Raw genomic sequence first — 19,062 nt, 5'->3', positions numbered from 1 at the left:
CTGTAACTAAAGAGTAATTAACATCAAATCTCATGCCGGAAGCTGCATGGCGTGCAGTGTGAAGCATAAGATTTTTAGTTATACAAAGGATATCTGTTTCTTCTCTTATCATTTTTTCTTTAATTTTGTGGTTAGAAAATTTTCTCACCTAGGGTTAGGTCTGATGTGCTCGATACTTCATGGGGAACCTTATGGTTTTGCTGCTTTTGCCCTGAGCATTAACTTGCTGGCCTCTAATTTCTAGTCAAGAAATGAGTTCTGATTACTGTATCTTGTTAAATATGAGCACTAGAGCATTTTAGAATAGCTTCAGTAGAAGGCCTATCCTGTTACTTCTCCAATTGTGTTTTATGCAATAAGCATAGATGTCATATAAAAGTTGGATTCAATTCAATGGAGTCTCTCCAACATGCACCATGACTTTTTCTTTAAATTATCTGCGCAGGCGTCAAGTTTTGGAGGTTCCAACATTGATCCAACTGCCTGGGAGGATAAAAAGTGCAAAGGAGAGTCAAGGTTTCCTGCTCAGGTGAGGTTATGAATTACAGCTCACTTTTTATTGAGGCTTTTTGAAGAATCTGTATTGATTATTCAGTTTCATGTACTTAACGGTTAGGTAAGGATCCGTGTCCGGAAAGTCTGTAAGCCTTTGGAGGAAGATGCTTTTAGACCAGTTTTACATCATTATGATGGCCCCAAGTTCCGCCTGGAGCTCTCTGTGCCTGAGGTAAGATGAGATTTTGTTCACGTATAAGTTCCATTCACCTGTTATTTGGGGACTACAGATTTTTAACCCCTATAACCTTATTGTTTTGCAGACTTTGGACTTACTAGATCTCTGTGAAAAAGCTGATGTCTAGGTGCTATGTGCACGTGCTGGTGTCCTGTACTAATAAGCATAAAGGAATTGTAGCCTATGTGTATGTTATAAGTTTGTGGTGCATGTCAGCAGTGTGCTGTCTGTAGATTCTCCAGAGCGCAAGCTTTTGGGGCAAGTCTGGTTAAGCGGCTCTAAATTTAGGATAGCTTGTGTAATCCAAATAAGTGTAATGCTCATCTCTGAAGATGTTCGTAGATTAGCTTCACAAATTTAGCCATGTAATCTTACTGTAAACTTGAGACTAGTAAGAAGATTATGTAACACGTCAAGATGGAATGTGTTTCTTTATCTATAGTTGAGCTCTGCTTCATCCAATTTGTTCCACTTGAATTCTTAAAATTTATTTCCTTTCTGGCGATGCCAGTGTGTATCCACCAGGAAATTTGGTGCGGGTTGTCATGAGAATATTAGGTTGATGGTGAAATTGTATCCAGCGACAAGTTTCTGCAGAAACCATGTGGCTATCTTTGGCTCATTAGGGAACAGAGATAGATTAATGGGTACGAGAAACCATGTGGCTATCTTTGGCTCATTAGGGAACAGAGATAGATTAATGTGTCGTACCCAACGTTGACTGGGACTGTTAATGGTCCTTCCGCTGCTCATATAGAGTATGAAAAGCAGTTGTTTGGCTGGGACTGTGAATGGTCCTTCCGCTGCTCATATGGAGTATTGAAAAGCAGTTGTGGGACCGTTAACTATCCCCACAAATATCGTCGTCATGTTAAAGAAGTGCCAACATATAGTACGTCCGAATAATAACCTAGATACATGTACCAAAATAATTGTGTTAAACTTTACTTTGAAGTGTTTGGTTTGGACAGACTGCACAACCTGCAATTTGGTTTTCCTTGTATATAGCGATCACAAGTAGAAATACCGAACACTGACCAACTTTAGTATAAACTTCTGTCGGATGGGAATTCTTGCGGCATTATAAAATGTTAGTATTCAACCAAAACATCTGGCTGGAATACAGACTGTCAGAATGGGAACAGAAGTGGAGCAGACAGCAAAGTTTCTTGATTGAAATGGAGTACAATATGTCCAATTGGTTGAGCCAAAGTATCATTTCATGCATGGAGCTAGACAGCGAGATGTAAATGCATGAAGGTTACAAGGCGTAGAAGAAATAGAACAGTACGTAGTATTATTCCATCAGAAGTGCAAAAGCAACATCAATTATCTGACGAGCAAAAAAAGGCAGCACCTTTATAGTCTGGCTGTGGAAGCTAAATGTTGTAGGACATCCTGACTTTTCATNGGGGACTTCCCCTTAGGATTTGAGTCTTCTCTGTTGATTGTAATCCGAGTACGCGAGGTGACGAGTGCGTGCTCGAACTTATTTGTGGAAACTTGGCCTTTTAGGATTCTTAGGTCCTTATATTCACCGAGTATGAAGTTGTTCTTGATATGGTTGAATTCCCTATTACTAGTTTCACCTCTACATGTTTTACTTGGAATTAATTGCTTTATGGTTCATTCTTATTGCCTAATTGACTCTTACTATATCTTTCATAACTGCTTGTTTTTATTGGAAATCATTATTATCTCCCATGTAATTATTTAGTCTTAATTGAAATTGTTGTATATCCTTCGTAACCTGCCCAACCTTTAGAAGAAGAGTAGATATTCTATGTTTAGTTGATATTTCCTTATTTGAAATTTACTTGACTCTTGTTAACTCCCTTATTGTTGAACTACATGCTATGGGGTCGTTGCTTCATATTATTTTCTCCCTTGTTGAGTTGTTCTTATTACGTTTAGCATTCTCTATTGTAGTTATTCCTTGTGAGCTAGTTTTACTGTCCCCTGGTGAACGAAAGATTCTTGAGTTGATTCATTTGTTGTGCTTTATATATATATTGTCATTGTTGTTGTTGTACTTGGGGTGTTGATGCACGAGGTTTCTGCCGTGCGGTTGTTGATATTGTGATGCACGAGGTTTCTGTCATGCAGTTGTTGTTGTGGGGTCGCACGAGGTTTCTGCCATGCCATTGCTACTATTGATATATATTGCACATGCGGCGTAACAAGGCGGGATATGTATATATGCTTATATGTGGGTTGCGCATGTGGCGAAATAAGGTGGGAACATTATGATACACGTGTGGCGAAACAAGGCGGGCACTTATTATGTTATTATTACACGCGTGGAAGAATAAGGTGGACTATGTCAGGGATTGATTGTAAGGATTTGTGACGGCCTGTGGAGGCATTCTTATTCTTGTTTAATATTGTGATTGTGGGTTGCTTACCTGTATGAGTTTTGCCTCGTGGAAGTTGTGAGGAAACATTGTACGTGCTGCCTTTTCTTCTTCGCACGCTTATTAGCTGGTAGAAATTATGTTAAAGCACTTGCACAAGTATACACGTAGTTGAACACCCCTATTGTACGTAAAGTCCCCCGATTTTGCTTTGTATAGATGTAAGCCCCCGTTACTTATCCTATATGCGGGAGTGGCCCTAGTTAGCAAGTGAGTTGTCAGTGTGACCGTGAGACTGATGAGGGCACGGGATGCCAGTTGTTAGATTTCAGGTACTAGGACTCGTGAGTTGTAATTGTCCGAGATTCGGTAATTCGTGGTGATTGTTGGATAAGACCTGATGTGAACTCCGTCGAAGGATCTGAGTTGTTGTTTTGTTTTCCCTTTTCTGTATTGTGACTTTAGGATTTGGGATGAGTTTTTGCCCGTTCTTATGTGTTATCATTCTTAATATTTTCGTTGTTACTTGTTGTTCTCTTCCCTTATTGTGATTGTAGTATTTGTTGGTCATTTCGCACAGTCTTTATATGAATATATATCTATATATATATATATATGTTCCGTTTTTCCTATCCTTGCACTGTTTATTAGACCGGTAGGTGTCTCGACTGTTCCTCGTCACTACTCCACCGAGGTTAGTCTTGATACTTACTAGGCACCGCCATGGTGTGCTCATGCTACTCTTCTGCACATTTTTATTGTGCAGATCCAGGTATTTTCCACTCAGTTCTATCATCCTTGGGAGGAGGCGTTCTGTAGAGACTTCGAGGTATATCTGCTACGTCCGCAGACCGAGAAGTCCCTTTCTATCTTCTGTAATAAGTATAGCCCCTTCAGTATTGTCCCTTGTTTAGATATTTCTGGAGTAGAGCTTCTTATGTATCTCATAGCTTGTGATTTGTGAGATTCCGGGTTTTGGGAGTCTTTGTTAGCTTCGAGAGTTGTTATTGTATGTGCCGAGCGGCACCTTAAACACTATTTATTTTATTATTCCGATTTTAATTATTTCTTCCGCAGTTATTGTTATATATTCCGCAGTGTTAGGCTTACCTAGTCATAGAGACTAGGTGCCATCACGATGGTTCACGGAGGGCGAACCGGGGTCGTGACATAAATTGTTTGCTCCTTCTTGCCAGTGATATCATGTTGGCCCAACACACAACCAAACGAATTATCCAGGACTATCAAATAAAGAATCAAAGGCCTCCCGGGTTCTGGCAGGACTAGCACGGGTGGGTTTGACATGTACTTCTTAATCTTGTTGAATGCCTCCTAACACTCATCGGTCCATCTGACCACGTCATCCTTCTTGAGCAACTTAAAGATGGGCTCACAAGTTGTCGTGAGTTGAGCGATAAACCTGCTGATGTAGTTTAACCGCCCGAGCAAACTCATCACCTCAGTCTTGTTCTTTGGCGGTGGCAATTCCTGGATGGCCTTAATCTTCGACGGATCCAACTCGATACCTCGCCGACTGACTATGAACCCCAACAGCTTCCCCGATGGGACGCCAAATGCACATTTTGCAGGGTTGAGATTAAGATTGTACCTGCGGAGCCTCTGGAAAAAACTTTCTCAAGTCTCCGACATGGTCTGACTGCTTCTTGGACTTTATGATCACATCATCTACGTAGACCTCAATCTCCTTGTGTATCATGTCATGAAATATGGTAGTCATTGCCCTCATGTAAGTTGCCCCAGCATTTTTCAAACCAAATGGCATTACCCGGTAGCAATATGTTCCCCATGGCGTTATGAATGATGTCTTTTCCGCATCTTCCTCATCCATTAAGATCTAATAATATTTCGCATAGCAATCCACAAAAGACCCGATCTCATGCTTGGCATAGTTATCAATCAAAATGTGGATATTTGGCAATGGGAAGTTATCCTTCGGACTTGCTTTGTTGAGATCACGGTAATCAACACACACCCTGGTCTTACCATCTTTCTTTGGCACAGGCACAACATTAGCTAATCAAGTGGGATAGCGCATGACTCGAATGACCTGCGCATCAAGCTGCTTTGTGACTTCTTCTTTGATCTTCACACTCATTTCAGTCTTGAACTTCCTTAATTTCTACTTGACGGGAGGGAATGCTGGATCAGTTGGCAATTTGTGAACTACCATGTCAGTACTCAAACCCGGCATGTCATCATACGACCATGCAAAAATATCTTTATATTCAAACAGTGCTTTGATATTTCTTCCTTGATTTGTGGTTCCAGGTGTACACTAATCTTGGTTTCTCTGACATTATCTGGATCTCCTAAATTGACTGCTTCAGTTTCATTCAAATTAGGCTTGGGTTTCTCTTTAAAGTGATTTAGTTCTTTACTAATTTTCTCAAATGCCTCCTCCTCATCGTATTCTGTTTCATCCTCACACGCTACTTCTTGGATTATTATTTCAGAGTTAGATTGGCTTTTAAGACTTGGCCGAAAATTCCTCATGCATGTCATGTCATTGAAACCAGCATAAAAATAACTGTACAAGAAAAGAAACAAAAATGACACTATCAGGAGTAATGGAAAAGGAAAATTGCATTTCATTGAAAATAACGGATAAAAGGGTTTGAACATCAAAACAAGAGAAAATAAAAATCTGGATTACAACCCTGGAATAACCCAGATAACTAAAAGGAAAACAAAGCAAACTACCAAAACTCCTTCCAAGTAGGGAGAGGAGTAGCCTTCCAATTGTTATGCTTCACTTTTGGCCCGACGAACTGCACATCCGCTTTGCTGGAACCTTCCCTAATTTCCACCATATTCACCTCATCAAATAAACTCTGGAACCTTTAAATTAGTTCTTCATCAACGTCGACCACAGGCTTTGGGACAGCTGACACTGGGCGGTTCACGCCCCCTGGCTTGAAGAAGGACTTGGAGAGGCGTGGGTAGGCTTCGGGAGTGACCATGCCTTCTTTTTCGACCTTTTAGCCCTTTTCACATCGTCCCCTGTGGGCTTGAATCCTAGACCAAACGTACCCAGATTTTTAGGTAGAGACACTGGCTACACGATACCTTGTAAAGATGCGCCCAGACCTTTGCCCGGTACAAAACCATTCTTCAGCATTTCAGATGCCACCATGACAGATGCGGAGGCTAACTTTGGACCTGGAATACATTCCCCCTCGGGAACCTTCTCAACTGGCACTGTTTTTCGGAAACTTGGTAAACCCAAGGCCCCTTATTATCTTCGGCCTCAATAAACGGGACGGAAGTATCATTGTAAGCACATAAGTTCTCATCACCATGCACGACGATCTCTTGTCTGTCCCACTCGAACTTTACCATCTGGTGCAGGGAAGAAGGGACTGCTTTGGCAACATGTATCCAGGGCCTACCCAAAAGTAGATTGTAAGAAACGGCCACAACTAGTACCTGGAATTCCATGGTAAATTCAACTGGTCCTATCGTCAGTTTGAGCACGTTATCGCCAACAGAATCTTTTCCCCCTCCATTGAAACCTCGGACACATATGATGTTCTTGTGGATCCTTTCAGTATCAATGTTCAACTTGTGCATAGTGGAGAGAGGGCAAATGTTTGCACTGGAACCATTGTCAACTAGTACCCTTGTGACCACAGAATATTCGCATTTCACTGTGAGATAAAGAGCCCGATTATGTTCCGTACCTTCCAAAGGCAACTCATCATCTGGGAAGGTTATTCTGTTTGTCTCGAATATCTTGTTGGCAATCTTCTCCAGATGGTTCACTGTGATCTTGTCCGGGACATGAGCTTTATTCAGGATCTTCAAGAGAGCCCGGCGGTGCTCGTCCAAATGTATCAACAATGATAGAAAAGAAATCTGAGTGGGTGTCTTCCTCAACTGTTCTACGATGGAGTAATCCTGCACCTTCATTTTTCTCAAAAATTCTTCCACCTCCTCTTTGGTGACTGGCTTCTTCACTAGGATTGGGTTATCCTTGATGGGCTTAGCTTTCCTTAATTCCTCTGGGGTAAAGCATCTCCCCGAACGAGTTAACCCCCGAGTTTCATTAATTTCCTCTTCCACGTCTTTCCCTTTATAGGTTACTATCACTTGCTTGTAATTCCATGGAACAGCCTTGGTGTTATTTATCGGCAGCTGGGTCACAGGTTTAGTAACTATGGGGTCGGTGCGATCCCCTTCCACAATTATGATAGGCTTACTTACTGCCCCCGGCACCACCACTTTCGGCTTTCTTTGCTTTTTTTCAACATCGTCTGGGGACCCTTTCACAACTAATACATGCGGTTTAACATTGGGCGGGCTTAGCTTGTCCGTCAGCCCTTCAAATGTCAAGGATGTTGCATTTGTAATAATTGGAGTTTTGTCTGAACTAGTTTCACTGGCACGGATCATCATGACAGACTTCGAAGGCTTCTCGGGCTCCCCATCCTTGTACACTATCTTAATCATGTGCGTTTTAGCATGGGCTGACAATGGATTTTGATTGATGTTTGGAGTTTCCGGGCTCTGGACCACAATTTGGTTTGTGTCGATGAGCTCTTGGATGGCGTTCTTCAAATGCCAACATTTTTCTGGGTCGTGCCCCGGAGAGTCAGAACAACATGCACATCTGAGGGAATAATCCAGGTTCTTTAGAGGGGGATTGGGTAATTTTGACTCAATCGGCCTCAGAACATCCAACTGCCTCAACTTCTGAAACAGACTAGTATAAGACTCCCCAAGCGGGGTGAAAATTTTCTTCCATTGTTGCCTTTCATTTTGGTACTCCGGCCTGGGTCGAAAGCTTGGACCAGTAGGGTTTCGGTATGTTTCTGGAGGGGGATAAGGATTTTGTGGAGCTGGTGCACGCCATTGCGGGTAAGGAGGGAGTTGAGCATATTACTGTGCGTGGTGGACGTGGTATTGGGGTAATCTGACGGAATATTGAGGGTTTTGTGGTGGGTAGTAGTGTTGGGGTGGATTATATGGGGTTTGGGTGTAGGTCTGAGGTTGGGGTCGAGGCTGGGTGTAATAGTGTGGTGAACCCCTTGGGCCAGGCCACGATCCTGAGGCGACCATAGCAACATCTTCTTTCTTCTTCTTCCCTAACATACCCCCCGTGCCATTCTGGATTGCTTGTGTAGTTGCTTTGATGGCGGAGTAACTCATGATCTTGCTGGATTTGAGTCCTTTCTCTACCATTCCTCCCATTTTCACCAATTCATTGAAAGATTTACCTATGGCCAAGATCAAATGACCAAAGCAAGTAGGCTCCAAGGCCTGAAGAGAGTACTCCATCATTTCATCTTCCTCCATTGGAGGGTTGACTCGTGCTGCCTGTTCTCTCCACCGGAAACCATACTCCCTGAAGCTCTCACTTGGCTTTTTCTCTATCTTAGTCAAGGAGAGGCGATCTGGGACAATCTCTACGTTGTACTGGAAATGCCGAGCGAAAGCCTGAGCCAAGTCATCCCAGGTGTACCACCTTCTGTGTCCTGGCGATTGTACCACTCCAATGCTGCACCACTCAAACATTGACTAAAATATGCCATTAACAGTTCATCCTTCCCGCCAGCACCCCTCATTTTGCTGCAAAATCCTCTTAAGTGGGCCGCAGGATCTCCATGCCCGTCGTACAAGTCAAACTTGGGCATTTTTAATCCTGCAGGTAGCTGGACATCAGGAAATAGACACAGGTCTTTATATGCCACACTCACCTGGTCACCTAACCCTTGCATATTTCTCAGTTACTGCTCCAAACTCTTTACCTTCCAAAATATCTCCTCTTGCTCTGTGTTTTTAGGTGGCTTCTCAGTTTCGGCAGGAAGTTCAAAGTGAGGAGTGTAAGAGTAATGATCTGCGACTTTGAAGGTAGGCTTTGGGGCATAGTATTGGTTATCTTGGGCTTGAAATGCCGGCTCACTGGAAGACCGATGGTGGGTAGCTGGTGAAGGTGCTACGAAGACAGGGGTAGCCGGTGGAGCAGGGTGGGTGGTTGCTTTTTCTGGTGGAGCTTGGATAGCTTGGGAAGAGGTGCCAGGATAGTGATGGTAAGGGGTGAAGCTCGGTGCGTGTTGTGGGGATAGATCAACAATGGCGGGCTCTTGAGACTGAGCTAGTGGTAGGATGAAAGCAGGGTTGGCGGGGTATGACGGTGGAGGATGCCCATTCATCCATGCCTGGTACATTTTGGCCATTTGGTGCTTCAACTTATATACCTATTCTTTCAGACCAGACTCAGATTCCTCCATCTCTTTGGCGGGTCAATAACACTTGCATCTAATTCTTTGCTAGCCATAATCGCCTTGTGTTTAGACCTGGTGTTATACGGGTAACTTGCCAGAATGACAAACAAACTAAACGCCTTCCTGTTCTCAATAACAACAGCAAACTTGTTAGTGTTTAAGAGTTTAACAGATAGGCAACCGCATGTTTGGGATGCAATGCACCTAAACAGTTAACCGCTTCTATTATGCATTTGAACGGTTGCATGCTTCATTCCGGCCTTAACTAACTCCTTTCACTTTGCACTTTCTCTTCTTTTTCTTTCCTTTTCACTCTTGCCTTTCTTTATTTGGCTCTTGTCGCTCCTCTTTTGTTTTGCAGTTTCTTTCCCCTCTTGTTTTTCCACTCTCACTCAGTTTCTTTCCTCTCCTTCCATTTTAGGGTTATGATCGAATCCTATGGGGATTTCCTACGTATCATGACGCCGCATGAATCAGATCATTACATAGTTCAGGGGATGAGTGTGAAATAAAAGAAAGAAAATTTTTGGGGTTTTCATTAAGATAAAATCTTTTTGGATTTTCTATTAAACTGACTTTGACATACAGACTCTAAACAAGAAAAACAAACTAGACAATAAAAACTAACAGACTTGACAAATGAACTACAGACTTGAACCAACAGAAAATCAGGAGAACATAAGAGCTTCCACCGATGCCCTGGGAGCCTGTGGAACGTCATCCGGTCTTTGCGCGGGCCTTTGTGCAATATCCTGCTGAAGACGGTCCAAGTCGGCCATTACCTGGCAAACGAATGTCATCACGGAAGCAAAAAACATCGACCTAGTCATTTCCTCACATTCGTGACACTTCATCACGACATAGTCGGCTATTTCTTTAACCCTCGTTCTGATGACACCATTCTCCTGAAGCAAACAACCTATTTGCTGTGCCCGAGCTTCCAACACTTGGGTATCCACGTTGTTTTGATCATGTAACTGTTGCATGCTTTCTTCCAGTTGGCTAATTAGTGCATAGAAATGCTCCCTTTCTGATTTGAAATTCTTTGTTTGCTGGGCCATCTCATTTTCTAGGGTAGTCAGCTTCTTCTTTAGCAGTGTGACCTCTTTGTCATATCTTTCTTTTAGCCGTTGAACAAACTTTGCCCGCCCTTCTGCATTCTGTGCCAACCTTGCTCGGGTTTTAACCAATTCCTCTTCGGCCTTTTCCAAGTAAGCCCCGTAATCACACACCTTCCGTCTAAGACTGTTTATGAGTTTCTCATCTTGTCTGCTTCTGGCCGGATTTTCAGCGGCGATCTTCATCCTCTGAATTTGAGCTTGGAGGGCTTCATTTTCTTGGACGAACCTTCTCCTTTCTCCTTCAGCTTCTTGCACTTGTAGATCATTATTAAACTCAACGTTTCTCAATCTCTTCCAGAGTGTGAATGGTGGCTTGATACTTTTTCTCCTTCTCTCCCAGGCCAACCTTTCCCGGACTTTGTCATCAAAAGCCTGTACATGCGGTCTCTTTGCGGGTCTCTCGTGCTCTGGCTCGTTACTTGCACAAGACCTTCTCTCAAACCACACTGCATAATCTGGATCCACTTCCCCCTTTGCAACATCTGGTACCTGGGTGCCATTTTTCAGATATCGGCAACCATTCCAATCCTGCTGGACTAAAGCTTCAGGAAATGTAGCTTCTGGATGTAGCTCAATGAACCGGTTGGTTAGATCTTCATCTTCGGGAACCACCTAATATCTCCTCAACTACCTTAAAACCCTCTGCGGTGCGTATGGCTGGACACTCCTCAAACCCATTAACATTAGGTAGCCTTTTGTAGCCGTCATGTGTATGATTTCCGTCACCGGAAGCCATCCTAGAGTCCACTTGACCTGACTTGCTTTTAGAGTTCTCAAGTGGGAGACCCAGGCTTCAAACCCTTCTGGAGCATTGTAGTCTTTCACCCTTTCCTCGTAACTCTTAATGAAGTTATCTTTGCTTGAACCATAACTCATGAATTTGGGGTGATGGCAGAGATGCTCGATCAACCACATTTGTAGAAGAACATTACAGCCTTCAAAGAATTGAGCCCCAGATCTACACAATGTCAATGCCCGATAAATGTCTGCCAATACTAAATGAGCAAGTATGTGATCTTTCTTTGTAGTGAGGATTTGTGCAACTCTAGCCATGCAGGTATCTATCGTCCCCTCTACATTTGGAAAGTCTATGATTCCCGAGAATGCCACTATGAAAGCGAACCTACGATGAATTTGCCAATTGCTCTTGTCTTGTTTGTTGTTCAATCCCTTTCGTGTGTTTCGAACCAGACTGAATGCCCAAATCTGGAATAAAAAAAGTGAAAGGAATAGCATCCTTTGTTCACATGAGCCTTCTTCATTTGTTTGCTGATATTAAGAAGATCAAAGAATTTGTGCACAGAGGGGGTCCTTGGGAATATAAGCTGTTATTTTCTCAAGTCCCGGCCAAAGTGAATGTATCCAGCTATTTCCTCCAGAGTAAGGGTGAGCTCAAAATCCAAGAAACAAAAAATATTGTGCACAGGATCCCAAAAGGTTACCAAGGCCTTGATTAAATCCTCCCGTGGTTTGATTTCCATAATGTCCGTAAGGGCACCCAACTGCTCCTTCACCCAATCCTGACCATCTTCATCTAAATCATACCGCCACATACGCAACTGCAACTGAGCCTGTTCTATGACCAATAGTGTCGGGTTCCGGACAGTGTTCATTTGTACCTGTGGATGGTAAATGTTAGGGTTGACTCTGGTGGACCTTTTTTGCAAAAACCAGTTCTTAACTCCCAAAGGAAAAAAATCAAAGGAAAAATGACCCTTTCCCCTCTACAAAAGTGGTGGCCCCTTCACAATTCCAAGTAAATTTTAAGGCCGGGGGAAGACACTTTAGAAAAATGACACCTCACTGACAGACTTGTTCGTTCTCTACGAAAATAGCCCTTCGACAATTGAAAGATATTCTAAGGCTATCTCGGCAAGAACGGCTTAAGACACAACTGAAGCTGGGTCGGCTTATTCTTTTGACCAGAGCCCTAAATACACTTCATTTTATTTGGTTACTTTTGCAAAAAAGAGGAGGCCGAAACCTATGTAGGTTGCCTACGTATCCCATATCCGGTGAGAATCAAACCTACGTAGTTCGATCAGTTTTGACATAATTTTTTTTTTTAAAAAAAAGCATGAATGACTTGTTTTGAAATGACTCTTTTTCCTTTTTCTTTTCTTCTTGTTTATCAAACCCTTTTTTTTGAAAAAATTTCGGCAGAGTTTCGGGACATTTTCAAATACCGGGGGTTTCGGAACCGGGTTTTATTTCCTTCCTACATCACTCTTGGTTTTTCTCCTGATTTTCTTTTCCTAGCCGGTCAGCATGCAGGCGAAACAAATATATGTTCACATAGCACGTAAGATGCATCAGGATGGTCTGTTGTTTTGGGTACATCTGTCCTAGACGGACCCAACCCCTGTGTTGAGTCCACTAAGTCAAATGCACCTGATGCAAACAAACGTTCCTACTAGGGATCCGGCATGAGGTTATGTTATTCTAGGTTTAAACCTGGGGTTGTGTTCTAGACCTGGCTTACCCGAGCGGACAGCTCGAGCCGAGGTGGGGGCAACGTATCGGGAGCACGAAAGTCTACCCGGCCTTGTTGTTGACCCAAACCCCGTTCTAATTAGTATGACTTCTAATAGAAAGTGGGCCACATGTAAGTGTGCACCATATTTTAGAAGACTCGAAAGGGTGGCGTAAGAAGGCATTTTAATAAAATTCAAGCAATATTGAAATGGCAAATAAACAGCAATTAGCATATTAGGTTCACAAAATACAGTAATATCAACAATAAATAAAGCCAAGTAAATATCATATTAAAAAGCTCGAATTCTTTAACACTGAACCAGAGATTCTGGGTTCGATCCTCAGCAGAGTCGCCAGAGCTGTGACACCTCCTTTTTTTACCCGAAAGGCGGTATAAGGGAGTTTTTCCAATTAAGTGACAATCGAAACGGGATTATTTATCAAATTCAGAGTCGCCACTTGGGATAATTTATGGTGTCCCAAGTCACCGGTTTAAAATCCCGAATCGAGGAAGTTGACTCTGTTATACAGTCCGCGAAACACAAAATTCGGGGGAGGAATTCTGTTAACCCGGGAGAAGGTGTTAGGCATTCCCGGGTTCCGTGGTTTTAGCAGGGTCGCTTTAATCATACTTGGCTCAATTAAATTATCTAATTACTTATTTTAGAACCTATGTGCATTCACCTCTTTTAATTAGGAAATTATCTTAAAATAGGTCACGAGTACGTGTACCCATTTATTTGGCACGTCAAAAATCATGTCACGCGTACGTGTCCACAATTAATAACGCTTTATTATTATTAAAAAAGTTTAATCGAAGTTGCACGAACGCATACTTCGATTTTGTTTTTAAGATCGTAATTATGTCACGCGAACATGTATACAACCGCGATGGTATACTAAACGTGCCTAAAGCAAGCTACGAATATTCATGGTTAAACTAAGTTTGGAGTTTAAAAGGCCACTAATTATAAGTTTGCATTTGAGGAGAAATTAGGCCCTTAATTGTTTGAGAAAACTGGGCCAGCAATAGACCTAATTTATTACCTACAGGAGTCTTTAAGAGAAAATGTTGCTGGTAGGCATTGGGCTCGAAATGGAGCCCAAGAGTGAGGACAAAAAGGCAAAACAGGCCTGGTCTTAACAAGGCAGATTCGATTGGGCCAGTATCAAGCCCAACTTTCAAAGATGAGCTTTCAACGTGACAATCTAGTTTATTATTAACAGAAAATTTTAAGAAAAATGTTGAAGATACTTGGGCCGAAATTGAGCCCTAAAAGTAAAAGAATAACGGAAGCCAGTCACAGGGAGCTTGGTTCAAACCCAGCTGTCACATCTGGGCCAAACACCAGGCCCAGTTATCCTAAACAAAAGACCTTTGATGCTCAGGCCTCAATTGGGCCTGATTTCATTTGTGCGTAGAAATTAACTACCTAACTACTGAAAATGCAGAATATTAATCAAATATTATAAGTTAATTCATTTAACATGCTGCTAATGTCAATCAATAAAAGATCAAATCCTAAACTAGTTCATGCACTATCCTATGCCTAAACATGCAATCATGTTAATGACATTGAACTTCAAAATGACTTAACTGAGGATACATGCGTGCAATATACTTTCAACAGTTCAAAGTCCCAATAATATACAATCATTATGCACTATAGACTGTCAAACCATAGAGTAAACAATTAACTAATTCCATCCTTTAAACCTAAATATTCTGACTAAATTATAGAATAGAACTTCAATTTCGGCAAGCATAAACAAATCTTTATAGAAACTACGAAGCTAAAATAGAAGATATCAACAAAGGAAAAATCTGAAATTCTATTCAAAGCCAACAGGTTACAGCATCATCTTTGTCATTTCAAAGCTCATGAGAATACCTGGATACAGCAAAGAACAGAATGAGGTGAGGATTTCAGCAAGAAAGATGAATGGAGATCAATAACAGCCAACAACAGTAGCAGCTCAACTTAATCCAGAAACTTCAGGAGAATTTTCTAGGTTTTTGCTAAAATCAAAGGAAAAGACTCGACCACTAATAGAATAGTAGCTGAACCTTTTTTGAGTGTTTTTAGGGTTCGAAATTCTCTGAGTAAAATGAGTGAAGAAAGGATCTATTTTATAGGCATCAAAAAAGCCATGTGCTGAAAAAGAATCAGGGAATTATTCCCTTCAGCCACAAAGACATCTTTTAACAAACTTGGACAGCCGGCTGTCCCTAATTGGCTTCAGCATTTTGTGCTAACCAAATGAGGTCAGCTGCCCCTATTCTAGAACCTTCCAACATGGTCTTTATCCTATATTATATTTACCCACCCTTCAAACAAACCCCTTAAGTTTTTATTGTTCATTTGACCCCCTAGAAGTTTCTACTAATTTATAAATCAAGGCAAACAAAGACCAGGCCAAAAGGAGTCAGAGTCCAGATCCAAATGACAAACAGAGTTGAAATAATGCAATTTAAGCCCTAAGATTGACCTAATCAGTAAATAAGAGTGTTCATCTAATTAACCTAAATAAAATTGGATTTAAACGACTAACCATCTAAACAGCAATCAAACCAGGATTAAAAAGAAACTTCAAAGAAATCCTAGAAATTAAACTACTCAGTTTATAAATCAAAATAAATTAATCAACTAAATTAACATTTGGAAATCTGACTAAAACTGACTAATTGCAGAATACCGGAGAGGAACAATTAAACAAAAATGGAAGCAAAAACAGAATAGTCATGCAGGCATAAAATCATTCTTAAAAGAAACTTAGGTATTAATCTAGCCGAAACAACAAAATAAAGAAAAGATTTAAAGAAACAAAGCGATAATTCCAACAAGTTTTTTAACAAAAAGTCAGACAATTAAACCATGCAAAGCAAAAAAGTTTAAAACCTAAATATGCCGATACACAGAAATTGAAGAAAAGAAGAACAAAAAGGAGGGTTATTACCTAAAAAAGAAAAAGAAAAATCTTCAAATAGCACTGGGTCAAGCATGGTTCTGAATCCCTCCGAAATGACCTGAAATTAATGCTAATCGGTTGTTCTTGCCAAGAATAATCGACTAGCATAAATTTCAAGCCAACACGAGCCTTGAAACTTAACGAACCAGACAGAGAAAGAAAAGAAGAAACTCGATGCTTTTCTCTTTTTTTTAGATCCGATTTTGAGAGCATTTGGTGGGAATTTTGGGGAATAGGGTAATAGCTTGATGACGAGGGGAGGTTGAGGAGTATATGGTATCGATTTGGGTGAGTTTGGAGGTGGTTTAAGGCGGCGCCGGTGGAGGTGGTTTAGGGTATGTGGGCGGCTAGGGTTTTGGAGCTTGAGAGAGACGAGAGGGAGAGTGGGATCTGGTCTCTAGGGTTAGGGGGTTCTTTCGGACAGTTTTAAATGGAGGGGGCATCAGTTCCTAGCCGTTGGATCATGGAAGATCAACTGCTGGGATTAAAACCCAAGAAAACGGCGTCGTTTTGTGACTAGGAGGATTGAACCGGGTATATTTGGGTATTGGGCCTGGGTTTGGACGGATTTGGGTACAGATTTGGTCCAATTTCAAGACCAAATTAAACGTTTTTCCAATTTCTTTTCTCTTTGTTTTCTTTTTTTTTTCTTTAATTAATTAAAATTCTAAATTAATCTATTTTGCAAAATTAAACTAATTATCTAATTATAATATTTACTAAAATTAGTTGATCCTCAATTAAAGAAGAAAAAATTACTAATCTAAAATTGAAAGCTAAAAATATAAAAAAGAGTCATATTTTTGTGATTTTATTTTAACAATGCAATTAACCAAACAATTTATCCTAAAAATAAGAACATAAAATCTAATATGCAATGCATGGTATTTTTGACATTTTTGGGGGCATTTTTCATGATTTTTTAACAAAATTAAACGTGCACAAAAATGCAAAAAATTAATAAAATTCTACATGAAAACCCTATAAAATTAAAATGACCCGCAAAAATCTATCGTGAGATTCTGTAGGAGTATCTTGGGTCGGGCAAAAATCACGTGCTCACAGCAGCTTGCCCTGATACTCGCAAGTCTATCTCTGGCTTTTGTGGTTTTCTGGGTGATTGCTTGGTAGCATGGAAATCTAAGAAACAACATGTTGTTTTCCTCTCCTCCGCTGAGGCTGAATACAGGGCACTCAGCAAAGTGGTGGCCAGGCTGTTTCTGTTTTTTTTTTTTTGACAACCACGTTGCCTTCATATTGCTAGAAATCTGGTGTTTCATGAGCGCACCAAGCACATCGAGGTGGACAGCCATTTTGTCAGAAAGAAGTTAGCGGAAGGCTTGATTGAGCTGTTTCATGTTTCCACCTCAAATCAACTTGCCGACATCTTCACCAAGCCTCTTACTGGTGTACTCCATCAGTCATTCTTGTCCAAGTTGAAGGTGTTCTCCCCCTCCAACTTGAGGGGGGGGGGGGGGGTGTTGGGCTATCTGATTATCTAGCCTCAGGTACAATTAAGAACACTTAGTATCTGGGTTGACCACTGGCCATTATTTTATTTTGTACATAGCCACATTTGTACTTTGATTAGTTTTGACTCTTTATGTAAATGGGACTTGTATGTAAACAGACAACATATAAATAAAAAAAGACTGAATGCCTAATCAGTTTTTCCAGCCATAAACACTGTATCTCTTCTTCTTCTCCTTCTCGAATATTCCGCAGATCTCTAATCTCCTTGTTTTCAAATTCTCACTCGACTCAGGATGTTCACAAACAGAAGCAGAAAACTTTACTATAAAGACATGAACAAATGACATAATGCAGCTGAAAAGCTACCGGCCAACAGAAGAAAAATGATCAACAGCGAGCAAGGGAAACAGCAGAGAGCAAGATTAATAAGAGTACGAAAAATATTATTCCTCCAAAAGACCCAACTAAAGATCCAGAAGTTCTTCGATAAAAGGAGTCATACTGTTGGGAAATAGCAAACCAGTTAGCCTTTGTATTTCCCTTGTGTGCCAAATATACAATGGCTGCAGGTGCTGATGCTGCTGCTGTCAACAGAGCCAACATTAATTGTTGCGTCAAAGAATATCAAGGCTATCCTACTAGCTTCGTGAAACTGAACCTGCATCCTTGGCTGAATCATGACCAAGTTCAACAGCGCCTGCTTTCATTTTTCCTGAAATGTGTACAAATGTCGTAAGAATAGGGTATTATGCATGTGCAAGAGAAGAATTTGATTGGTTAAGAGGGCTAACATGCCAATTTTATATGTGTCGAAAAATACGTAAACTATTAAAGCACACCCACTCTGAGCCATTTTTGGACTGTCTTTTAAGTTCTATGCAATAATTCTGTACCTGCTTTGTACTTGCTTTACCATAAAAGAAATAATGGAGGTATTGCAACTCCACGACATTTTTTCCAGAATTAGAAACTTTTCAGTGGGTGCACTACCTAGCGCGTTGGAATAGTCTATATCTTGCAAATAAATCCAATTTGTTTCAGAAATTATCCCTTAAGGAGGATAGGCCAGTGAAATTAACAATTGACTTTAAATAACTATGCATAGTTTAATTGCTAATGAGGGGGGAATCTTATTTAACGGAAAAGGTCCAAATATACCCTTGTACAATACGAAATTGAGCACATTTGTCCTTTGTTAATACTTTACCCCATATATGTCCTTACCGTCACATAGTTGGTCCATATATGACCTTATACTATACGAAATTGAGCACATTTGTCCTTCGTTAATACTTTAGCCCATATATGCCCTTACAGTCACATAGTTGGTCCATATATGCTCTATTCGAAACGAAATCCACCCAAACCAATTAGTTCTTTCGTTAATGTACTAAAGTGTATTACAAACACTATTTTCTTTTTACTAATATTCTTTTTCTTTACCTTTTTCTTTACCTTTTTCTTTTCTTTCTTCTTTTTTCTTTTCTTCTCTTTTTTTTTCTTTCTCTTTCTCCCTTATCCGATTTCCTCCATTGTTGATGCCTTCTCCATTTTCGTCACTAATTTCACTTGACAAAACTTATAAATTCCTACTAATTTTACTATCACAAACCCCACAGGTTCTTCTGGCCTGAAGAAGATAAAAATTGTCGGAGAAAATTTTTCGGTGGTGTTAATTGGGCGAAAGGAGT

The 19,062-nt window shown here is 40.9% G+C and overlaps 1 protein-coding gene across 1 annotated transcript; it reads left to right on the top strand.

Annotated features, from left to right (window-relative positions):
- The first annotated feature begins 394 nt into the window (after positions 1–394).
- On the top strand, positions 395–1,195 carry LOC109209416 (B2 protein-like). The gene is made up of 3 exons (XM_019372673.1): positions 395–529; positions 617–727; positions 819–1,195. Exons 1-3 carry the CDS (start codon positions 410–412, stop codon positions 858–860), a joined length of 273 nt encoding a protein of 90 aa, XP_019228218.1. The 5' UTR covers positions 395–409; the 3' UTR covers positions 861–1,195.
- Positions 1,196–19,062: the final 17,867 nt, after the last annotated feature.

Source organism: Nicotiana attenuata, unplaced genomic scaffold (assembly GCF_001879085.1).
Source record: "Nicotiana attenuata strain UT unplaced genomic scaffold, NIATTr2, whole genome shotgun sequence".
NCBI classification, from domain to species: domain Eukaryota; kingdom Viridiplantae; phylum Streptophyta; class Magnoliopsida; order Solanales; family Solanaceae; genus Nicotiana; species Nicotiana attenuata.
Note: the sequence above shows the minus strand (reverse complement) of the source record. Positions and strands in the feature narration are given on the sequence as shown.